Below are 23,628 nucleotides of genomic sequence, written 5' to 3'. Positions count from 1 at the left end.
GAGTACCTGACACATATGACATCACTAGTCCCTTAATCAAATCCATATGGCGACTATGTTCTCTCTCTCTCTCTGTCTCTCTCTCTGTCTCTCTCTCTCTCTGTCTCTGTCTCTGTGTTTGTGTAAAGGCTGAACTGACTATGTAGTAGGCCACAGTGAGTCTGGGATCCTTTGACCTTGTTACACAATAAGCTGACTGTCTGTGGAGTCTGGCCATCCTGAGGGCTGCTTTAGTTCTACTGTCTCAGAAACAGGCAACCTGATAGAAGTGTATCAGCGTTAGATAATATATAGTATTGAGTACCACAGTATAAGTCATAAAATACAGAAATGGTTCCAATCGTTTTTTCACCATTCATTTTTCCATCTGGGATTTTAGAACTACTTCAAATAAGGTCTGTGTTTCATGTAGACTTACACTGGCGTGACGTTTTGATAGCCTGGTCTGTGTTTCATGTAGACTTACCCTGGTGTGAGGTTTTGATAACCGGGTCTGTGTTTCATGTAGACTTACCCTGATGTGATGTTTTGATAACCGGGTCTGTGTTTCATGTAGACTTACGCTGGTGTGATGTTTTGATAACCGGGTCTGTGTTTCATGTAGACTTACCCTGATGTGACGTTTTGATAACCGGGTCTGTGTTTCATGTAGACTTACCCTGGTGTGATGTTTTGATAACCGGGTCTGTGTTTCATGTAGACTTACCCTGATGTGACGTTATGATAGCCTGGTCTGTGTTTCATGTAGACTTACCTTGGCGTGATGTTTTGATAACCGGGTCTGTGTTTCATGTAGACTTACCCTGATGTGATGTTTTGATAACCGGGTCTGTGTTTCATGTAGACTTACCCTGATGTGACGTTATGATAGCCTGGTCTGTGTTTCATGTAGACTTACCTTGGCGTGACGTTTTGATAGCCGCGCAAATCTACCTCGGACAAGGTAACTTTGATCAATAATTAGCATTATGAATTGTTTTAAGTAAATTGAGGCTAATGTATTGATAAAACACCTTGTCTGAGAGAGAATTACACGGCTATCAAAACGTCATGTCAAGGTAAGCCTACACTGAACACACAATTCATTTACATTTTTTGCCAAATTCACGATGTGAAAAATAAATGGCGGAAAAAACATAGGATGCTGTGGTAGCCATGCTGGTTAAGTGTGCCTTGAATTCTAAATAAATCCCAGTGTCACCATCAAAGCACCTGCACACAATCACACCTCCTCCTCCATGCTTCACGGTGGGAACCACACATGTACTCTGCGTCTCACAAAGACACGGTGGTTGGATCCAAAAAACTCAAATTTGGACTCATCAGACCAAAGGACGGATTTTCACCGGTCTAATGTCCATTGCTCATGTTTCTTGGCCCAGGCAAGTCTCTTCTTATTATTAGTGTCCTTTAGTAGTGTCTTTGTGAGACGCAGAGTAGGTGAACGGATGATCTCCGCATGTGTGGTTCCCACCGTGAAGCATGGAGCATGAAGCATGGAGGAAGAGGTGTGATGGTGTGCGGGTGCTTTGCTGGTGACACTGGGATTTATTTAGAATTCAAGGCACACTTAACCAGCATGGCTACCACAGCATTCTGCAGCGATACGCCATCCCATCTGGTTTGCGCTTAGTGGGACTATCATTTGTTTTTCAACAGGACAATGACCCAACACACCTCCAGGCTGTGTAAGGGCTATTTGACCAAGAAGTACAGTGATGGAGTGCTACATCAGATGACCTGGCCTCCACAATCACCCGACCTCAACCCAATTGAGATGGTTTGGGATGAGTTGGACCGCAGAGTGAAGGAAAAGCAGCCAACAAGTGCTCAGCATATGCGGGAACTCCTTAAAGACTGTTGGAAAAGCATTCCATGTGAAGCTGGTTGAGAGAATGCCAATAGTGTGCAAAGCTAGGTGCCTTTATCCCTTCACTAAGGGACCTTACAGATAATTGTATGTGTGGAGTACAGAGAGAAGTAGTCATTCAAAAATCATGTTAAACACTATTATAGCACACAGAGTGAGTCCATGTGACTTGTTAAGGACATTTTTACCCCTGAACTTATTTAGGCTTGCCATAACAAAGGGGTTGAATACTTATTGACTCAAGACATTTCAGCTTTTCATGTTTAATTAATTTGTTTAAAAAAAATGTGTATTGTGTGTATGCAAATGACCAAAAAACCTAAATGTAATCCATTTTAAATACAGGCTGTAACACAACAAAATGTGGAAAGAGTCAAGGAGTGTGTGTACTTTCCGAAGGCACTGTAGATCTGACTCTGGACCAGCACCTGCTACCATGCACATGGTATAAAGGCTCTGATCATAAACGTATATGTTGTGTATCAACCTGCATTATTTAATAGTAGTCATGTATCACTCCAAAGACTTGTATTCCAGTCATCTTTTATACGCAGATGTAAACTTATATATGTCTGATATATGGCGATGACCTGCTCATGAACCTCAATGTCTTTCCCTGTCTGTCCTATCCCCATGAACATGAACCCAGGACTGATATGCTAGGCCTAGCTACTGTAGGTAGAACGATAATTCAGTAAACCTCAAATATGCTGTTGCTAAGCGTTAAATCACTGGTTGCCTTTGTTATTTACAGTTTGGGAAAAGGTGCTAAGGAGGGGAAGCTGCTATTTAACTTGTACAGCCACTCCCTTCCACCCCTACTGTTCTAAGTGTCTAGTGTTCCTTCCAGCAAGGTCCCAGCTTGAAACAATACAGGGCTAGGATTAGTGCAATTAACATACCTGCACTTCAAAGTGGAAAAACACTGGCGCTGCGTTAGATTACAGCTAACATCAGCAACACTTGTTAAACGCAAGCGACCGGGGGCTGCAGCTGTAGCCTGGAACTAAAGTTGTTCTTAATAAAGTCATATCCGTCATTTCCCTCTGCATGCATCATCTATAAACAGTGGTCAGTGATTATATACAGCGGAAATGGTTTCCTAATCCATGGTTTCATTATTTTGCGATGCAACGGTGGAAGAATCCACAGGCTATGTCCCCTATTAGGAAGTAAATATGCCCCCCGTGACACAACTTCATTGCGTAGCTATTTCAAAACAACCCTGGACCGTGGGGACACTTTTCTGTCTCTTCTCTGGAAACAGTTCTATAATTAGATTTAAACGTGACTTGTTCTACAGAAGAAGTAACCAGCATTAGAACAAGACTTTACTTTAACCAGACACCCAAGATAGAGCCAGGTCTCAAGAAGACGACCCTATTCTACTGTACATCTGTTATGACCCCGACAAGGTGGGGTCAGATTGTGGGCTGTTCACATGAATAGGCCTCTGATGGCACATTAAGGCACATCAATGACAACCAAGGGATCGCTACAGCATCACTTCACATGCTTTATTACAGGAGTTGTCCACTCCCTAATCCTCCCTGCCTTATCATTCAGCTGGCTAGTCAGGGTTTCCGTTACAGCAAGCCAACCAACTGCTAGCTGGAGCTCTGGGTTGAACCCACTAGCCTAGACAACAGATAAAGATGTGAGTCTGTGTGTTGACCAGGAATGTAAATGATGGTGATTGGGGCTTTAGGCGTGACACTCACTGGAATTTACTTAGCAGAGACTCTAGACGGCAGATGACAGATTTCTTCTGTGGTGTGTGTGTGTGTGTATGTGTGTGTGTTTAGGTTGAGATTGTGGCTCATTGTGTCTGACTGAGAATGACATCATCCCCCGTCTTGGAGCTTCCATAAGGGATGAGAGGAAGGAGAGATGGGAGGATGGGAGGAGGAGGGATGGGAGGATAGGAGGGATGGGAGGAGGGCTGTGGTTTGGGATCCTGGTTAGTTGGAGAGAGTTCACTCTATTGTCTAGCTGCTTCCTGTCCAGGCAGCTCAGCTCTCATTGAGTGTCTGAAACACCCCCATCACCACAGCCATTATCTCTCCCTCATTGAATTCATCAAGCTTTCCTCAGCATGAGGCCTGTAGGCCTGATAAACAAGACATGGTGGACGTCACTACTACCCATGTCAGGGACTGGCTGACATAGACTTAGTGTTGATTTATTAAATGAGAGCTTCCCTTGCACTCACGACTCACACAGGCCCATGTTGATGCTGTCGTCATCTGGGCCGAGAGTGTTCTCACCTCAGTGACAAGACACAACAGATGGTTTGGATCTGTCTGAGCTCTTGGGGTCTCTACAGTGGGAAATCTTGGAGAGATGTGAGAGAGAATTGTAGAGTGGCCAAACTAGCCTAGCCCAACCTAGGCCATCTGGCCCCTCCCAGTGTGAAGGAAGATGTATAGAGGAAGACTTTTAGGTTTGATATAAAGGTCTGCCATTGAGCCTAGAGCAGAGTTACCGTAGTCAAGTTAATGCACGTTGTCTACAAACAGTTATACCCACAATTTATAATAAGATGCTCAAGTTTGGACACTTCTACGGTGCGGCGGTGCCAAACGGAACCGAGCCAAAACTTTACCGGCAGTCACAGAGCCAAAAAGCTACATCAGATTTGGTCTTTGTTATTTTGGGTAATCATAAAACTGCCAGTAATACATAGGAGCTTGAAACGTGAGATCATTATGTTCTTTGTTCTAACAATGAGTGTGCTTTAAAATATGAGGTCATACTATACTTATATTAAATTAGAGATCCAGGCACAGTGTTTATGCCGAGGGTTTTATTATCATGTGCTTGCTTGTCCACATCGTTCCTACCTTCTCTCTAGCTACATACTGAACGTTTCTGAGTATTGGCAAAAACCATTCCCTGCTGTCATCCTGAGGATATAGAACAGGGAGGAGCAGGTAGAGGAGGAATGATGTGTAATGTCCTCAGTCTAACCCGAGACTTGTAAATAGGATGTTAACGTCTTGGTATGTGTGGTGCTAACTTGTTGCCATGGTTAAAACTACATCTGGATCCCAAGTTGCAGAAGTACTGTAGTGTCTATGGTACATGGTAACAACAAACGTTACAATAGTATTCTACGTTTCAGTTTACGGGCCTACATTTTGTGTCGATTGGAACCATTTTCTTATGACTTGAGGGAGGCTGAAATATTGAATACAAGAAACACAAAAATACAAAAAAGTAACCAAAGACTGTAAAGCCTTTGATATAACACCACTTCAACCAGCAGCATCCCTGATAGAGACTAACAGTGTCAGACCCTGACTTGTGTTCAGCCTCCTGACTCTGACTCTTCACTCTCTCACTAAGCCAACTCTATGGCCTCTTCAACTCACTAGACTCCCGCATGAACTTCTTTTGACCCCCCCCCCCCCCCCCCCACTCCAAACTCTAACAGTTCTCCGTAAGGCACCTCTTTTATTACCAGAGGATTACCTGGGGGGTGACCCCCACACATTTATCTCCAGATATTGGCTCCCTTTGCTCTTGCTGCTTGATACAGTCGGACAATATGTTTTTATGTGGAGGGAGAGAAAAGTAAAGGGGGGGGGGTTAATGGCACTGTAGATATCTGATCTTGTTCACTTCCCCCTGGGCTCATGTGCTGTTGCTGTATCCTTTAATGTTACACAAATTGCCCTCTCAGGTTTCTCTAAACCTGTGGTAAACTGTACCCCTCCGAAACGCTCATAACATCAAGAGAATAATATGAGATCTGCATCAAACACCAACATAATACAATAATCACAGTGTGTTGCTTATTCGGTCATGTAGAAAGATAGAATGGCTGAGGGTAGAGCAGGTACTTGATTATTCACTTGAAATGGTTGCTCAAAAGCAGTTGTGCCAAGGAATGGATTTGCTAACCACCATTTTGTAATTAGATTATGTTTCTGGGGGGGATGTTGTTTTTCTATAGTGCTGCAGTTGATGGAAGTAGTCTTTCGAGTTGTGTGGCCTTTAAAACTACTATAATTAGCCGCTCCAGCCATTGGGCTGCTGTATACTTGTTACAATTGACTGAGAACTGGTCAAGTCTCTGGATTCCTGTCGTAAAAAGCCTGGATTTTGTTTTATGTTGAGCCATGGGTATTCACACGATTTGAATTACATTTCTGTAATGTTCTCCAAGAAGCTTGGTGGGCTTGTAAAATGTTAAAGTGTTTTAATTTAGTGCTTTTACACCTTGTCCACGTGGCTTTTGTGAACAACTTACATTAGTCCGGTTGTCTTGTATTGTGTGTCGTTGTGTTGCCATCAAAAGTGTTGCATTTTTCAGTTTTTACTACATAGCCGAGTTTTGCCATTTTGAATATAGACAGAATAAATGGAAAAGGTCTTCATCAGTCTTCACAGACACCTGCGTTGGGCCAGGCCAGGAGAAGAGGAGGGAGACATTTCAGACACTACAGAGTTTCTTATTTCCCTGGTTGAAACATCTCATCAAAGCCCCCAAGATGCATTGGGACAGGGTGGTCCCTGTGACAGCTCTTCATTGTTTCCTGCCAAACACCTAGTCTAGTTTTACGGTTTGGTTTCTATATCATGACTTGACATCCGACCACCTTCAGTCTCGACAAGTTCTCCCAAGGCTTCAGGATATGGCCTTGAATTAATCTCTCCCATTTTAACCACAAACTATTCATCTGTCCCATTGTAACCACAAACTCAACCCCTTGTCTCAGTTTCAGCCAGTCTATTCTTCTTGGACTTGCTACATTTGAAAGTCGACACTTGTAAATTCCCTGTGTTAGTGAGGGTGGGTGGGGACATGTTAGATAACAGTTATTAGCAGACTGACCTAGCTTGCCTCTAACAAAGGGCTGCATTCACACCAAACAAGTAAACAAACTTGATGGCGGCCGTGTCGAGTCTGCGTCAGCAGCCGAATTCCCGTCAAGGAAAAGTAAATTGAACCTCCATCCCCATAAATGTTAGTAATGAACAGTTATCACCTCAACATTTGCCGTTTCCTAACTCTTTGCGCGAGTTACGAGGTCGACTTTAGATTTTACACAAAGTTAATAAAACTGTGTGTACACCACATTACCTTCCATGTTGATGGGATAGCTCCATGAATAATAGCAGATACAAATCCAACTCTGACTCATTGAGGACGTAACACAACATGGCTTTGGAACATTACTCCTAATATATGGTGAATGCTCACGTTTATATCTGTGGAATAGAAGTATGTCCAATGATCTGAAGTAAAACAAATCAAATAACATTTTATTTGTCACATGCGCCGAATACAACAGGTGTAGACCTTACTGTGAAATGCTTTTTTACAAGCCCTTAACCAACAATGCAGTTTTAAGAAAATAGAGTTAAGAAAAGATTTACTAAATAAACTAGAGTAAAAAAATGAGAAGTAACACAGTAAAATAACAATAATGATATACAGGGGGTACCGGTACCGAGTCAATGTGCAAGGGTACAGGTTAGTCCAGGTAATTTGTACATGTAGGTAGGGGTATGGCTTAGGATTTATTGGTGTTTGTAACAATACAGAGTTGTATTTTTACATTTTTTTGTATTTAACTAGGCAAGTCCGTTAAGAACAAATTATTATTTACAATGATAGCCTAGACCGGCCAAACCCGGACGACGCTAGGCCAATTGTGCGCGGCCCTATGAGACTCCCAATTACGGAGTGTTACAGCCTGGAAAAGAACCAGGGTGTCTGTAGTGACGCTTCAAGCAGTGCCTTAGGCCGCTGCGCCAATCAAAATGAAGCAATACACAGCACTTGACATAAACCATTAGAAGTTACATCAGGGGAAAGTCATGTCAGAGAGAAGCCCCTTAACTCTGGTTGTTCTAAGCAATCCAGACCCCTGGTTTGTACAAAATATGTTCATGTCTCTTTTGGCATGTGTTGTTACTGACTGCTGAATGTCATTTGACATTACAGAACACAGAATGACACAAGATTGCAAATATAATTCCTCCGAAAAGATTTGCATGAAATGCCACTGTGATTACGGGCAGATGCCATCAAAACACAAACTGTCACATCCCAGTTTGAATGAAACGTTTTCACAATTCAGCCAGACAGAGAGAGAGCCGTACGGCTTGGAGAATGGAGAATGCATTCACCTCGACAAGAGATTTCAACTGGCAGCTCTGGGCTCCTTTTCCCCCATAATTCACTCACTATCTTGACACCATGTTGGCGGGAGAGCATGAGCAGCTCCAGCACATTGTACAGACAGACACAGCTGCTGCTGCCAGCCTCAGAGACGTCATGTTCAAGTCTACGTCCAAAATGGCACCCTTTTCCCGTTATAGTGTGGTATACTTTGGACCAGGGTCCATAGGGCTCTGGTCATAATTAGTGCACTATATAGGGAATGGGGTGCCATTTGGGACGCAGTCAACCTTCAAGCTGTCAGTCGCTTCCTTCCAGCCTGACAATATGAAAAGAACTTCCTTTACCCATGTTGTGCCAGCCATAATTTAAGAGGTACTGTGTAGGCTATCCACTCAAACTACTGCTACAGAGAGTGAGAAATCAGACTGCTTGTAAAAGTATCCTCAACATGTAACTCCTGGCATTTTTGCTCCTCTGTTGTAATTGAAGACTCGTCTTTACTCACTCATCAGATTCTATGGAGGCAGAACATGGGGAAGACATTTCAGGCTTACTGGTGTGTTAACTGCTAGATTTCCTTCACAGAGTTCCATTTACTTTTTGGAATACCTCTGGGGGGGTGGAATGAAACCCTAATAGCTGGACACACTTACGCAAGGGAGGAATCCATTTATACAAGGGACAGTGACACAAACTTGGCAAATCATAACTGGGCTTAAATTCCCTGGAAGTTGGAGAGTTTTACAGTACATGAAAATGCGGGAAGGAAGGGTTGGGAGGAATCGTTCATTATGCAAAGCACTGATGTGCTTAATCATCCAAAGTAATACACTGTCTCTCTTTCTCTGTCTCACAGGGTGAAAATAGGAGCTGAGAGCAGAGTACGTACTCTGTGGTCTGCCAGGCTAATCACTGCATTCTGTCAGAGATATGTAATCACACAACGCCATTCAATGACGGCTCCTGGACCTAATAGGCCCACACATTTACAGAGGTAACGGAGAAACGTCTGACAGCTCTGCACACTAAGAAAAGCACTTACACGTCGTAAAACGGGCCTTTAATCATTATGTCCAAGGTTTTAGTTATAGTTCACCTCCTAGACACATTACTGGTTGCGGTTCAACTAGGTCCTGTACTGTGGTAAAAATATGGCCATCATTATAGATCTTGTGTATTGAGTACAGTGCACTAAAAGTGTCCATTAGTTGTGCAGTGGGTTTTGAACAGGCTTTCTCATCACAATACGTAACCTGGTGGGATCTGCTTCAGTTCTATTAGAGGCAGAACTTAGTGGAGCACACTGATCAAAGCGTTGGTCTCATCATTGTCACGTCCATGGCTAGACAATCCTCTCACTATCTGGGCAGTAGAGGAGGAAGAGGGACAGTTGGCAGACTAGTCCGTCAGGTCACAATCAGGAATCAGCTCACATTTTCCAATCGGTCCAAGGCCACGCCTGTGTGACACAATTACAGTGTGTACAGGTGTGGGATCTTAATTTGACCAGTTTCTCACAGCAGGAACGTAATCCTGCAGCAACAGGACATGTGAATTATTATGTGGATTATAATTAAATTGACATTTTTGTAGGGGTTGATGCATTTTTCGTAAGGGAAAATCAAGTCTGAAATTACAAACTTTAGAATCCTTTTTAAACTTCCCCTGGTTTAGGTCTTAGGTTTGATTTATTCACACCAAAGAAAATAAGTGAAAGACAAAACAGTAGAGATAAAAAAACTTGTAAAAACAGTGTGCAGGTGAGGTATGAAGCCCAAAAGGGCTTATATGAAAACCACAACATAACTATAAGTCCAAAAAGAAAAAGTTTGCAACAGGGTGATCAAATTAACTGTAAAGACAGAAAAGAAGAGAGAGAAGTGGATTTCCCCTTAGGTTCCATATTTAGTTTAGTTTGTAGCTTCAGCCACCTCAATAGGATACGTTTCTACCTGAATACACACTGTATCATGTGAACTGCCATAAAACATATATACAGGCTTTTCAAGTTCAGACAAGAAAGTATTCAGAGAGGAAGTCATAAAACAAACCACATTAACTACAATAATCGTCTAACAGGTCTGGTTAGTAGGTATTTTCGTACGAAAAAAGCAATATTCTTGTGAATGAGAGTTTAAGGGATGAATCGTAGGACACTGACACAACTCTCACACTTGCAGAAATTCTGAATGCACGGAGTATATGCTGGCTGAATCGCTTAAGCCAAAATTCCCTCAGTCCGTATTTCCCAGAAGTGGAAGGTCAAAGATGTACTGACACAACCGGAGCCGAGTTCCAGCCCGCTTTGTTTGGACAAAGCACATCGAGGGGAGTCTGTGTCATCTGTATGTTTAGAAGGAGTTGGTGAATATGTCATAGCTGTGTGATGATTCTGGACCTCACCACAGTTCCTGTGGTTGGGCCTTAGAGCACACTACTACACACATTTCAAACAATGTCACCTCTTCACACATGGAAAACAAAGTCGTTGAGAGTTTGCTTACTGAAAGTGTACGTGTGTCTCTGCTCTTCTCCTTTCCAAGTCCATGACCTCTATGTTTGTAACTCTTTCCACATCAAAAAGCAGAGATAAACGATCATATAACATTTTTTACATTCCAATTAAAGATGGTTTCATGTTTCTTTTATCTTATTCCTTGCTGGGGATAAACATTTTGCTGGCAAGTCACGACATTCTGTCATGTTTTCTTTATACCTTCAGCCCTACACTGACATTCCAAACAGGAATGTACAGCATGCGTAAGTGTATCAAAGCATTCTGGGAGCCGTGGCAATACAGGTGTGCTATTCCTTAATTAAAGTCATGACCAACTGTTAAGAGTCTTGGCTGGATGCTCTTTCATCTAATTGGTCAGTAACAGATGATTCATCACTCTGTTGCCTCTAGTAGTTAATGAGAGAGTTGTAGCATCTAAAATAGATAGTCAAGATGTGACAGGGGATCCTGCTTGTGCCTGCACCAGTAACAGCTGGACGATAACTTCTCAAAACATAGTCCTGGACATTTGTAGTCGATCCTACCCTGAAGGTGTAGTCATACTGAGAGAGGTATGCTGTTCCTGCACATACATTATAATGAATTCCTGGAAGCGGATCAAAACGCCCCAATGTTCATTCTTCGAGAACTGAGAAGGAACTACATCCCAAATGGCACCCTATTCCCTATATAGTGCACTACTTTTGACCAGAGCCCAATATGGGGTCCTGGTCAAAAGTAGTACCCTACATAGGGAACAGGGTGCCCTTTGGGACGCAAGGTAATAATAAGCATCACAAGGAATGATGGAATGGCAGTGGAATGTTCCAGATGCACCTGAATGATGTAATCATGACAGGGTCAGTGGACCGGCACACTGAGCCCCTGTGTGTGAGATGGGACTGTAGAGAGAGAACACCTATCCATCTAACTATGCTGTCAAACCAATGACCAGAGCGCTGCTTTTTCATGAGAAACATCATTTTTATCTAAAGGTATAGTCACCCACTAACAAGAAAAGAAAAACATCCAGATTTTCATATTAACATATTAGTCAACCAAATTAACCTTTCACCTTTCAAACCCAAAAGAGACAGAGTGAGCTGAAGTGCCACGGTGCCGTACGTTACACACGTGTTGAAGTCATGTTTCAGGCAACATCTGCTGATGGTTAGAGTGCTCAGCGCTACTCTGCTCTCACACCCCACTACTGCCACACACAAACACACTGTACACTGTAGTGAGGTCCTCAGGCCTGGACATGGCTCGATAGCCAATTAATCAGAGGGGGCTGCTTGACCTCTATCAACCCCCCCAAACCCTCTCTCCCCTTTAACTCCCAGATGAACATGCTACATGAGCTTTCCAGGACTAGGAAGGGTCACCCAACAGTTGGAGGCTCAGTGCCAAAATAAAGAGGGAGAAGGAGACAATGAGAAATGAGAAAGAGAGAAGGAAATGGAGGGAGAGAGAGCGAGAGAGAGATAGAGAGAGAGAAGAGAGAAGGGGAGCTCTGGTGTCTCGTCTGTTCTTAAATCCCTACACATAGCCCTCGTAGTATGTAATCACACTCGCTGTTTGCCAGCAGGGTCCAGAAAGGAAATGACTGCATCCAGCGAAAATGCATCATACAACAATGGATTAACGGGCATGAAATCAAAAACTGGTGCTGCGCAGTGCTCTTCAAACGGGTGAGCTATGGCCAAGCTTTAGTGCTTAGATCACAGAGGCTATTGTCGCTCTCTTCAGACCAGTGATAATTGGGTTGTCCATCTACATTCTGTGTGTTCTGAGGTTTTGCTGTTTTGTGTTTCTGCCCCCTGTGATTATTTTTGGGAATGGCTGTCTTCAGAACAGAAGCTGCCACACGATGTATCAGGTCCTGTGATTATTTTTGGGAATGGCTGTCTTCAGAACAGAAGCTGCCACACGACGTATCAGGTCCTGAAATGGGACGACTACTACAGTTAAAGTATTTATTGAAATTGCTTTGGGGAATTATTTTTGCTGTAGACATCCAAGAGAGTCGAAGAGAATGTGTTTCCATTTTGAGCAAAAAGGTTTATGATGGTTCAAAGAAGCCTTTTTACCCCCTGGTTCATGTCCATGTTTGGTCCAAATGGTAAACACAAGACAGCAACACATGTGACAGTCTGTGTACGTGCTGGTGGGCTGTTGAATGTCAATACTCAGAGTTATTTTGAGAAAGTGACTCTACTGTTTCTTTGTCCAGGACCAACTTTATTTTGTGATTTTGTTTGGCTTGAATAAACACTGTTCGTCATACATGCTACTTATTAAGAGTCTAAATGATACAGTCTTATTAGAACAGAACCCTTCAGTAATCTACATACATGCTACTTATTAAGAGCCTAAATGATACAGTCTTAATAGAACAGAACCCTTCAGTAATCTACATACATGCTACTTATTAAGAGTCTAAATGATACAGTCTTATTAGAACAGAACCCTTCAGTAATCTACATACATGCTACTTATTAAGAGCCTAAATGATACAGTCTTATTAGAACAGAATCCTTCAGTAATCTACATACATGCTACTTATTAAGAGCCTAAATGATACAGTCTTATTAGAACAGAACCCTTCAGTAATCTACATACATGCTACTTATTAAGAGCCTAAATGATACAGTCTTATTAGAACAGAACCCTTCAGTAATCTACATACATGCTACTTATTAAGAGCCTAAATGATACAGTCTTAATAGAACAGAACCCTTCAGTAATCCTAAGGGTTGCTGACTCTCTAGACATGTGATAGTTTGTAACAGTATAGGATAATATCATAATTACCCAGAATTCAGCCATGTAAAAAGACTCAGTCTTTTGAGGATAGTCTAGACCAGCTATTCCCAAACTGGGGTTCCGCGCAATGTTGCCGGGTTTACGCCAGATAAAAATGTGATTCACATTTAAAAATATATAATTGAAAACTCTTCACATTTTCAAACAGTCCATTTGTATTTTCCAACGGGGCTATACATTTGAGTTTTTTTCTCTTGCCTGAGTAGCCTCGTTTCACTGCCAAAAATAAAATTAAACCAGTTCAGCGAAATAACAACACAATGTCAAATACAGGTAGCCTAGTCAAATAATATAACCGTTAGTCTCTCGCGGGAATTCCACTAACGGTCCGTATTTAGCCAAATGTAGCTGCTGCTCATTCCGTTTGCTCGAAAATGGATAAATGGTTAAAAAAGTAAGGCCCGCGTCCACAGAGACACATACTAGCTCTACTAGTAGTACTGCTACTACCCGCAGTACTACACCTGCACCTGTTGATGACACAAGTTGTTCTGCTTCCACGAGCACATCCAAAGCTAGCATCAGTAATTCTATATTTGTTGTTAGCCCAGCTAGCATGGACACTGACAGTTGTGAATCTGATGCAGCCGAAGAGCTACTGCCCCCTTACCCGGGAAAGCACCGAACAATAGACAGGGACGTTGGACCATCGAAGAGGCGCAAATATGATGAGAACTACATTGATTTGGGGTTCACTTATATTGGGAGTAGCGCCTCTCCTCAGCATCTTCTGCCATGTCACATATCCGCGGCAGCAGGAAGAATTAAATCCTCCACAATAGTATGGGGCTTGCCTGTCCTAGCCACTCAGTAGCTCACCATATAAGACTTTTCTAGCCCCTTCTTATTAATGGTATCTGTTGCTTTTATACATGTCTTTTTACTTGAAAGTTGTCTTAATTCTGGCTCAAAAAACTCCTGCGGCTTATTTTTTCAATTGGCATGTTTTGTTTCTAAATGTCGGCGCAAGGGTGAAAGTTTCATCGAGTTGTGCATGTAGCATGTATGAATGTCACTGTTATATGTGCAAAAGGACTAGCTCACAACTCGATATACTCGTATAAAAGCAACAGGTACCATTAATAAGAAGGGGCTAGAAAAGTCTTATATGGTGAGCTACTGAGTGGCTAGGACAGGCAAGCCCCGTACTATTGTAGAGGATTTAATTCTTCCTGCTGCCGCGGATATGACTGGGACAATGCTGGGGGAAAGGCCAAAAAAAACGATATAGACAATGTCTTCATCAAACAACACTGTTTCACGACGCATCAGTGACATGGCAGGAGATGTTTTGAAACAATTACTGCTTCACATACAAGCCAGTGAATTCTATGCTGTCACGTTCCTGACCTATTTCTGTTAGTTTGTTGTATGTGTTAGTTGGTCAGGACGTGAGTTTGGGTGGGCATTCTATGTTGTCTGTTTCTATGTTGGTTTAGGGTTGCCTGGTATGGCTCTTAATTAGAGGCAGGTGTTTGGCGTTCCTCTAATTGAGAGTCATATTTAGGTAGGTTGTTTCACAGTGTTCGTTGTGGGTGGTTGTCTCCTGTGTCAGTGTTTGTCGCACCATACGGGACTGTTCGGTTTGTTTTTGTACATCGTCATTTTGTGTAGTCTATTTTCCCTGTTTGTGCGTTCTTCGTGTTTAATGTAAGTTCGTCGTCCAGGTCTGTCTACTCCGTTTGTTGTTTTGTTAGTTATAGTGAAGTTCGTGTTTTTTCATCTTGTCTTTCAATAAATTATGTGTTCACAACCCGCTGCGCCTTGGTTCCATCACTACTCCTCCTTTTCAGTTGAAGAGGAGGAGGACTACCGTTACATATGCGTTACAGCTGGATGAGTCAACAGACGTGGCGGGCCTGGCACAGCTCCTGGTATATATCCGTTACGTTTATTGGGGGTCAATTAAGGAAGACACCCTCTTCTGCAAACCAGGAGAGGATATTTTTAAACTACTGGACAGCTTTGTGACATCATATGGACTTCAGTGGTCAAGATGTGCTGGTATCTGTATTGATGGTGCAAAAGCGATGACGGGGAGACATAGTGGAGTGGTAACGAACATGCAAGCAGTTGCTCCCGACGCCACTTGGGTACATTGCAGCATCCACCGAGAGGCTCTTGCTGCCAAAGGAATACCTGACAGCTTGAAAGAAATTTTGGACACAGTGAAAATGGTTAACTTTGTTAAAGCAAAGCCCCGGAACTCTCGTGTATTTTATGCACAATGCAATGATATGGGCAGTGACCATGTAACGCTTTTACAAAATACAGAAGTGCGCTGGTTATCAAGGAGCAAAGTATTGACACGTTTTTTTTAATTGAGAGAAGAGCTTAAAGTTTTCTTTACTGACCATAATTTTCACTTGTCTGACTGATGATGAGTTTCTCACACGACTGGCCTATCTGGGGGATGTTTTTTCTCGCTTGAATGATCTGAATCTAGGATTACAGGGACTCTCCGCAACTATATTCAATGTCCGAGACAAAATTGAGGCCATGATTAAGAAGTTGGAGCTCTTTTCTGTCTGCATTAACAAGGACAACACACAGATCTTTCCATCATTGTATGACACAAGTTTTTCCATAATTGTATGATTTTTTGTGTGCAAATGAACGGACAATGTCAAATGTGATATAGTGAAGCACCTGAGTGAGATGGGTGTGCAATTACGCAGGTACTTTCCCAAAACGGATGACACAGACAACTGGATTATCCCTTTCATGCCTTGCTTCCAGTCCACTTACCAATATCTGAACAAGAGAGCCTCATCGAAATTTCACCAAGCGGTTCTGTGAAAATTGAATTTAATCAGAAGCCACTGACAGATTTCTGGATTGGCTGCGCTCAGAGTATCCTGCCTTGGAAAATTGCGCTGTTAAGACACTGATGCCCTTTGCATACCTATGTGAGAGTGGATTCTCGGCCCTCACTAAAATAAATACGAAATACAGGCACATACTCTGTGGAAAATGATTCCCACGAGCCAGGTTGTGACAAAATCTCATACTCATTTTTATGTTTAATAAATGTATTGTATAGCGTGTGTGTGGCAGGCTTACAATGATGGCAAAAAACAACATTTGAGAGTGCGCTGACCCTGGTGCTAGAGGGGGTACGCAGGCGGAGGTTGAATGTTTGAAAGGGTAACGGAATAAAAAAAGTTTGGGAACCACTGGTCTAGACAAACAACCAGGGATTAGATGTGGTTAGACGACACCCACCTTTACTCTACCGTTGTTCCCCAAGCACTTCACTTGTTGCTCTAGTTCTGCTCCAGCCTGTCTCTGAGCGAAGACAGGTGAAGAAGGCAGACGTAGAAGAAAACCTTCAGCTCTACTTTCTTTACAGTTTACTCACTCAAGCCCAAATCTGGATGTCCTCTAGTCTACAAAGCTTTGGCCAAACTTTAGTCATTACCATGGCGACCTGACATCTTGTTGAACATGCAGTATGATTAATGCTCTTTTCCTCCTAGACCATTGTGTTCTTTCTCTCTCGTATAAATCTTTCACCTTGTTCTCACAGGGTAATTAACGTGAACCCTGGACGGAGGGATATTTATCATGGCACTTCAACACTTCCTGACACGCTCCTCCAAACCGTGACTGAGCCCAGTCCTGCAGGCCCAGGCCGTGGCCGCGGTCCGCCAAGCCAAACACACCGACCAACCCAGAGAGGTTCTGATAATGCGGTCATCATAATTAGGGCACCTCGCTCTGGACCGGGCTGATGGCCAAATCTCTCTCTCTCTCTGAAATAATTAGGTGGACGTGTGAATGAATCTGGCTGAGGAAGCAGGGGTGGCTAGAGGGAGAGATGGATGGAGGGAGAGATGGAGGGAGGAGGTCATACTATACCTGTATGGTACAGTCTAGTCCGTTTTACACAGATTTACAATGATAGATGTCTCTACAGGAAGGCATAGCCTCAGTCAGAAGGTGAACTCCCTGTTAGGGCTTGAAAGTTCTCTGTCAGGGTGGATACACTTAAGCCAGATCTCTCTGACTTCACTTCACACTGACTGACATTGCCATATAAAGACATTACTATTGACACAGAGAATCTGCCAGAGTACGTGTTTGCAGAGAGAGAGAGAGAGAGTGAGATGTTGCTTATAACAAGGGAAAAGGCAGGTTAATTTTGGGCCAAGTCATCGAGTTTGACTTCAACACACCCAATCTGAACACTATGGTCGAGTTTCTAAGTACCAGCATGAGTCTGGGTCATGCTTGAGTTACGACACAATTAATGTCTATAATAGGGGAACTCTGTACTCTGTCAGATGGTCTGTTAATGTGTATAGAGTGTAATGTGGTGTTTGTTTTGGACATCTCCTTGGCATGCCCATTCATTTGCTGTAATATTATACACAGAGTGTATTACAGTTCAATTATCACAGTTGTAGAAACCTGGATGAAACCTAAACGTGTGTAAAACTGGGAACCTTCAAGAAAAAGTTTTTCTCTGTATGTAACTACAGTCTGCTATTCATAATGTCCTTCTAAATTCCAGGTAAATACCAGCTAACCGTAAAGAACACGTATTACTCTAATATCTAGCCCAACAAACATCAGTATGAGTCTGTCGGTAGCAGCTATTCAGGGTTGGGTTATTGTTCTTTGGAAGCCAATGAGTAAAGTTTCTTCTGGAATGATGCATCACTCTGTCGTCTTACGACAACATGTCTCAGCACAACCTGGTTATAATACAGCCACGTCATTTAGAAAGGGATTACCAATCAAAGGCAACCTGATACTGATGTATTCAATTATTTATCAAACGTTTGGTTTTAAGTCCCTCTTTTCTATGTGAAAACAGTAAATACAAACCATCCATAACGGTTTTGGCATGTAGGCGTTCATTTCAAGATCATTCATTCAACACCTTGAGGGGCCTTTCTGAGGAGCGTGCTCAGCTCGTGTGTGTGTGCGTGTGTGTGTGTGTGTGTGCGCGTGCGCGTGCATCCGTGTGTGTGTGTGTGTGTATGTGCATACATGCGTGTGTGCATGCCTTTGCGCATGTATGTTTGTTAAGTTGAGAAACAGAGCAACAAACAGACCTTTCTCGTTCCTGCTCCAGCAGGTTGGTGAACTCGTCACTCTTCCTCATGAAGTCTCCATGGTTCCTCTTCTCGTCATCCAGCTTGTACAGGGCGCGCTTGTGGGACTGCTCAGTCAGCAGCAGCTGCTCCAGCATGCGACGGTGGGTCTCCCTCTGCTTCTCCACCAGCTTGTCCAGCTAGGAGAGACCAGAGCGTTTACTGACCACTCCAAATACACTTCCTGTCACCTCTATGAGAGGTGATATCGGATGTATTAATGTAGTTTAAAATGTGATTGTCCAGTCATGAGACAAAACCCAAAGTTGATCTTTGAACCTACAAAGTAGCTACTTCATATACATTTTAGCAGACTCTTATCCACAGCGACTTACAGGAGCAATTAGGTTTAAGTGCCTTGCTCACGGGCACATCAACAGATTTTTCACCTAGTCGGCTTGGGGATTCGAACCAGCGACCTTTCTGTTATTGGCCCAACGCTCTTAACCGCTAGGTTACCTGCCGCCCATATACTGTAGCTGAAGTCTCAACCCTTCCAAGTCATCTTATCAGGGTGCTACACTTCACTGTCCCCAGACTTTACTGAGCTGCTGTATTGAATGTTGAGACTGTGCTACCTCAGCCATGGGCCTCTCGTAGATGTCCTCCTGGAAGGTCTCAGCCTTGCTCTGGACGGTGTCTCTCTGCAGGGCCTGAAGGACCTTCTGTGGGGTGACGAACCCATACTGGGCCTCCAAGAGGGCCAAGTCAATCTTCTCAGCCTTCAACACCGTGATCACCTCGTCTCTGGCCTGTGGTAAGGGGGAGAGAGAGAGGGAGAGAGAAGAGGACACAGTTCTATGAGCATGATAGCTAGACTACCCATGGTTTAGTATTACCAAAAGCTAGACTACCCATGGTTTAGTATTACCAAAAGCTAGACTACCCATGGTTTAGTGTGACTGTACGAAGAAGCCTGTCCTATATCTAGACTACCCATGGTTTAGTATTACCAAGAAGCATGTCTTATAGCTAGACAACCCATGGTTTAGTATTACCAAGAAGCCTGTCCTATAGCTAGACTAGCCATGGTTTAGTGTTACCAAGAAGCATGTCTTATAGCTAGACAACCCATGGTTTAGTATTACCAAGAAGCCTGTCCTATAGCTAGACAACCCATGGTTTAGTATTACAAAGAAGCATGTCCTATAGCTAGACAACCCATGGTTTAGTATTATCAAGAAGCCAAGTGATCGGCCTCTCCTCACCAAACAACACAGAACCATCCAAACCCTGGCCAGTCCCACAGTCTCTCCTCACCAAACAACCCAGAACCATCCAAACCCTGGCCAGTCCCACAGTCTCTCCTCACCTGCAGTTCTCCTTCTAGCATGGAGAGCAGGAACAGAAGGTCGTCTCGGGAGAGGTCCCTGGTCTTCCCGCCTGCTGCCTTCTCCCTCCGACTGTTACTGCTGGCACTGCCACTCCCACTGCTACCGCTGCCCTCCTTTTCCTTCCTCTGGACAGTGCCTGTGTTTGTGCCTGTGTCATCGGGGGGCTCCCTGTGCCTGGCCCGTCCTGTACCCCTGCCCTGGGGCTCCTCACGTTCTGTGGCCCGCCGCTGCGATCGTGCCTGGTGCTGAGCCAGCTTGGCCTTTGCTGTGTCCTCTAGGCTGTTGCTACGGGAACGCATGTTTTTTTTTACCTGCAGGGGGAACAGGAAGGAACATAGTGGAAGGAGATTGATAGGTGGGTTGAGGTGGGGTTGGGTGTAGCCGTGGGGTAAAGGGTTGGTGGGTTGAGGCAGGCGACAGCTGTGTGAAGGGAGTGATCTGTTTTATTCAGCCCCGAAGCTCAGTCGTCCAGGCTCTGTATCATTGTATAAGACTGTGGTTTGGTTAAATCACTGACTCATGACAATGATGAAGCCATGAATGGTCCGACAGTCTTAATCTCAATTCACTGTGTCATTTATCGTTTTCTGCATTATATAGTACCGGGGAAGGTAAACGTGCACCTTGATGAAAAAGTGATTGTGAATACAAATCCTGAATAGACATAGGCCAATCTCTGTTCTGTGTGTTTGATCTGAGGATGAAAAGAAAAAATGCCTTGAATCATTCATTACATCACCAGTTGTATTAGTGGCCTGGCCTGGCTGACAGTTTATGAGTAAGAGGGATAGCTGTTTGACTGCATATGTACACATGCAAGGCACGGAATGATTCAGGGATGATGTCATAAGCCGCAAGCAGCAGTCTGCTTGAACAGATCTAAACTCAGAGATCTGGGCTCCAGGCGAGAGCAGAGAGCAGCCATATCCGTTAGTGAGTGTTTGCTTACACCATCACAATGCACTAGTCCCAGGAGGATAGCGTGTAATTCCGTAAACCTTCATCAGGGTTCTGTTGATGAGTAAAACTGTGTCACAGTAGACACTAAAGCAATCAGGCCCTGTTTGGCCCTAATGGATTGCAGCTTTTACTCACAGTTAGTCTTGCAACATTTGAGCTGTTCAAACAGACAAAGGGCACAGCTGGGATCCAGGTCGACAAGGAGCTGGTTACGCAACACCTCTAAAGAGTTCAACCCGGGTCACTGTCTTTGGCTGTCTCCATAGGAGACCCTTTGAAGAACCCTTTTTGGTTCCAGGTAGAACCCTTTTGGGTTCCATGAAGAACCATTTCCACAGAGAGTTCTACCTGGAACCAAAAAGGGTTCTCCTATGGGGACAGCCGAAGAACCCTTTTTTCTAAGTGTGTACTGCCAAAGTGCCAAACCTGACGATTGCAGAGTGCTCAGTGAGTGTATAATAATATCTAACAATCTCTTTGATTGACTGTCCTGAGAGCTCAGATATGCCCCCAGTGTTCTCTGCTGTGCTGTGTGTGTTTGTGTGAGACTGAAATAGAGCTGGCTGGAGTGGAGCATCTGGCATGTCTCCATATCAACTCTGGCTGTTGTACGCTCACTTCCCTGACAAAGCTGTGTGTTTTGAGAGTAAACATTGCCGAGGGCCAACGCTACTGGTCAGTGTTGGGTTTGACAGTCACACAGGCTGTCCTGTTCCATGACTGTAATGGTTGGACGTAGGAGTGCTGGGAAACCTATACTGTGAGAGAACTATACTTCTGTTTAGAACCTCTCACTGGGAACATCTAGGGTTCCAATCCTAGGCTGGGTCACTCCCTTTGGCACATCTATACTGGCTTTGTACACTACTTTTAGAGAAACGTTGGTAACACTTTATTTTTTGAGACTACTTTCCTTTGGAAGCTCTCACCCATTTCACTCCCTCCAGATCATGTCATAGTCCAACAATAAAGTAAACAAAAACTAACAAGAATGTGCAAAGAGAGACTTTTGCTGGAAAGTACCAGTTATTCAAGCAAGCCAAACGAAAGCACGGTTTGAGATGGTGATGTTTTTGGAATTATCTCTGAACTTCTCAGAAGAGTACAAAACAAAAACACCAGTTATGTAACTGCTGATGTAGTCTATGTATGAACTATGAGCATGGTTTTTACTGTTGCTGATGTAGTCTGTGTATGAACTATGAGCATGGTTTTTAATGTTGCTGATGTAGTCTATGTATGAACTATGAGCATGGTTTTTAATGTTGCTGATGTAGTCTATGTATGAACTATGAGCATGGTTTTTACTGTTGCTGATGTAGTCTATGTATGAACTATGAGCATGGTTTTTAATGTTGCTGATGTAGTCTATGTATGAACTATGAGCATGGTTTTTAATGTTGCTGATGTAGTCTATGTATGAACTATGAGCATGGTTTTTACTGTTGCTGATGTAGTCTATGTATGAACTATGAGCATGGTTTTTACTGTTGCTGATGTAGTCTGTGTATGAACTATGAGCATGGTTTTTAATGTTGCTGATGTAGTCTATGTATGAACTATGAGCATGGTTTTTACTGTTGCTGATGTAGTCTGTGTATGAACTATGAGCATGGTTTTTAATGTTGCTGATGTAGTCTATGTATGAACTATGAGCATGGTTTTTACTGTTGCTAGGTACGAAACCACAAACATAGTTTGTCGATGAGCATACTTTGTTTTGCTGCCTGTCAGCTTGGCCAAGGTGTGAAGAGGAATCTGCCAGAACACAATTAGTTAGTCACCATATGAGGTAAGAGACCTTGCATGGCCTCTTCTACTGCTAATGATGATGAGGTGCACCACAATGGTATTATTTTACCAGAACATTCCCTCCTCCATAGTGTTCTGAACAGCAAACAACAATCTTCACGTCAAGTATAATACTGGGGAGAGTTCATAACGATACATTCTGTGACATTGAAATGACCACTGAACAGATTCCCAATCCCCAGAATGTACCTTTAAAGTCAACTCACCTACAACTGTATAAGGAAGGTGATTGTTATGAAATACTGATACACTACAGTAAACCCAATGGGCAAAACTGGTTGAATCAATGTTGTTTCCACGTCATTTCACCCAAAAATGACTATGCAATGACGTTGAATCAACGTGGAAAACTGATTGGATTTGCAAAAAGTAATCAACGTGGGTCTTTTTTTGACCCACCTTTCAACCTGAATCCAATGATATGGTGAAATGTTTTGTTTAAGTCACATTAGTTGACAACTTAACCCAATGTAAATCAAATCTAGATGTTGAACTGACGTCTGTGGCCAGTGGGAACACTGAAGAAAGCACAATGCCATGACAGTCTTCTCCCCCTCCACGTAGTAAACTGACCAGACTAGTTTGACATTCATACTCTGTGACACTATGAATGAAAGAGTTTTAACGTGTGTGAATCTGCCCAGAGAGATTAAATTTAATCATGATTTGTTCTCCTACTAATCTGGCCAGCTGAACATCACACAGGGTGAGTCCCAAATGTCCCCGTACTAACAACATAGTGCACTACCTTTGACCAGAGCCCAATAGGCCCCATGTCAAAAGTAGTGCAACGCATAGGGAATAGGTTACAATTTGGGAAGCAAACACAGTCATTGTGTCAAACCGGCTCAGGCCCTTTCACATCTCATTGTCTCAGTCTTCTACAGGTCCACAATAGGAGCAGGATCACAACCAAAAGGTGATGTAATGATAAACAGCACTTCATACTGTTTGCAGAGGATTAGCTATTGCTTTTGGCAGAGAGGACATTACCATATGCACGCAACATGGACTCATGCTTGTGCATGTCTATTTTAAGTAATATCAGTACACACACACACACCTCTGTTTCTCACACACACACACATGAT

At 43.2% G+C, this 23,628-nt stretch overlaps 1 protein-coding gene across 1 annotated transcript in view; it reads right to left on the bottom strand.

The window, feature by feature from the left end:
- LOC129847449 (filamin A-interacting protein 1-like) overlaps positions 1–20,076 on the bottom strand; it is a gene marked incomplete at its 5' end in the record, with an annotated part of 37,008 nt that extends 16,932 nt beyond the window's left edge. Inside the window, 3 exon segments of the mRNA XM_055915242.1 lie at positions 18,393–18,571; positions 19,010–19,183; positions 19,744–20,076. Coding sequence (XP_055771217.1) covers positions 18,393–18,571; positions 19,010–19,183; positions 19,744–20,064 — 674 coding nt within the window.
- Between the last annotated feature and the right edge of the window lie 3,552 nt (positions 20,077–23,628).

The sequence above is a fragment of the Salvelinus fontinalis genome, unplaced genomic scaffold (genome assembly GCF_029448725.1).
Source record: "Salvelinus fontinalis isolate EN_2023a unplaced genomic scaffold, ASM2944872v1 scaffold_0847, whole genome shotgun sequence".
Lineage (NCBI taxonomy): Eukaryota > Metazoa > Chordata > Actinopteri > Salmoniformes > Salmonidae > Salvelinus > Salvelinus fontinalis.
This window is presented reverse-complemented; position numbering and strand designations above follow the sequence as displayed.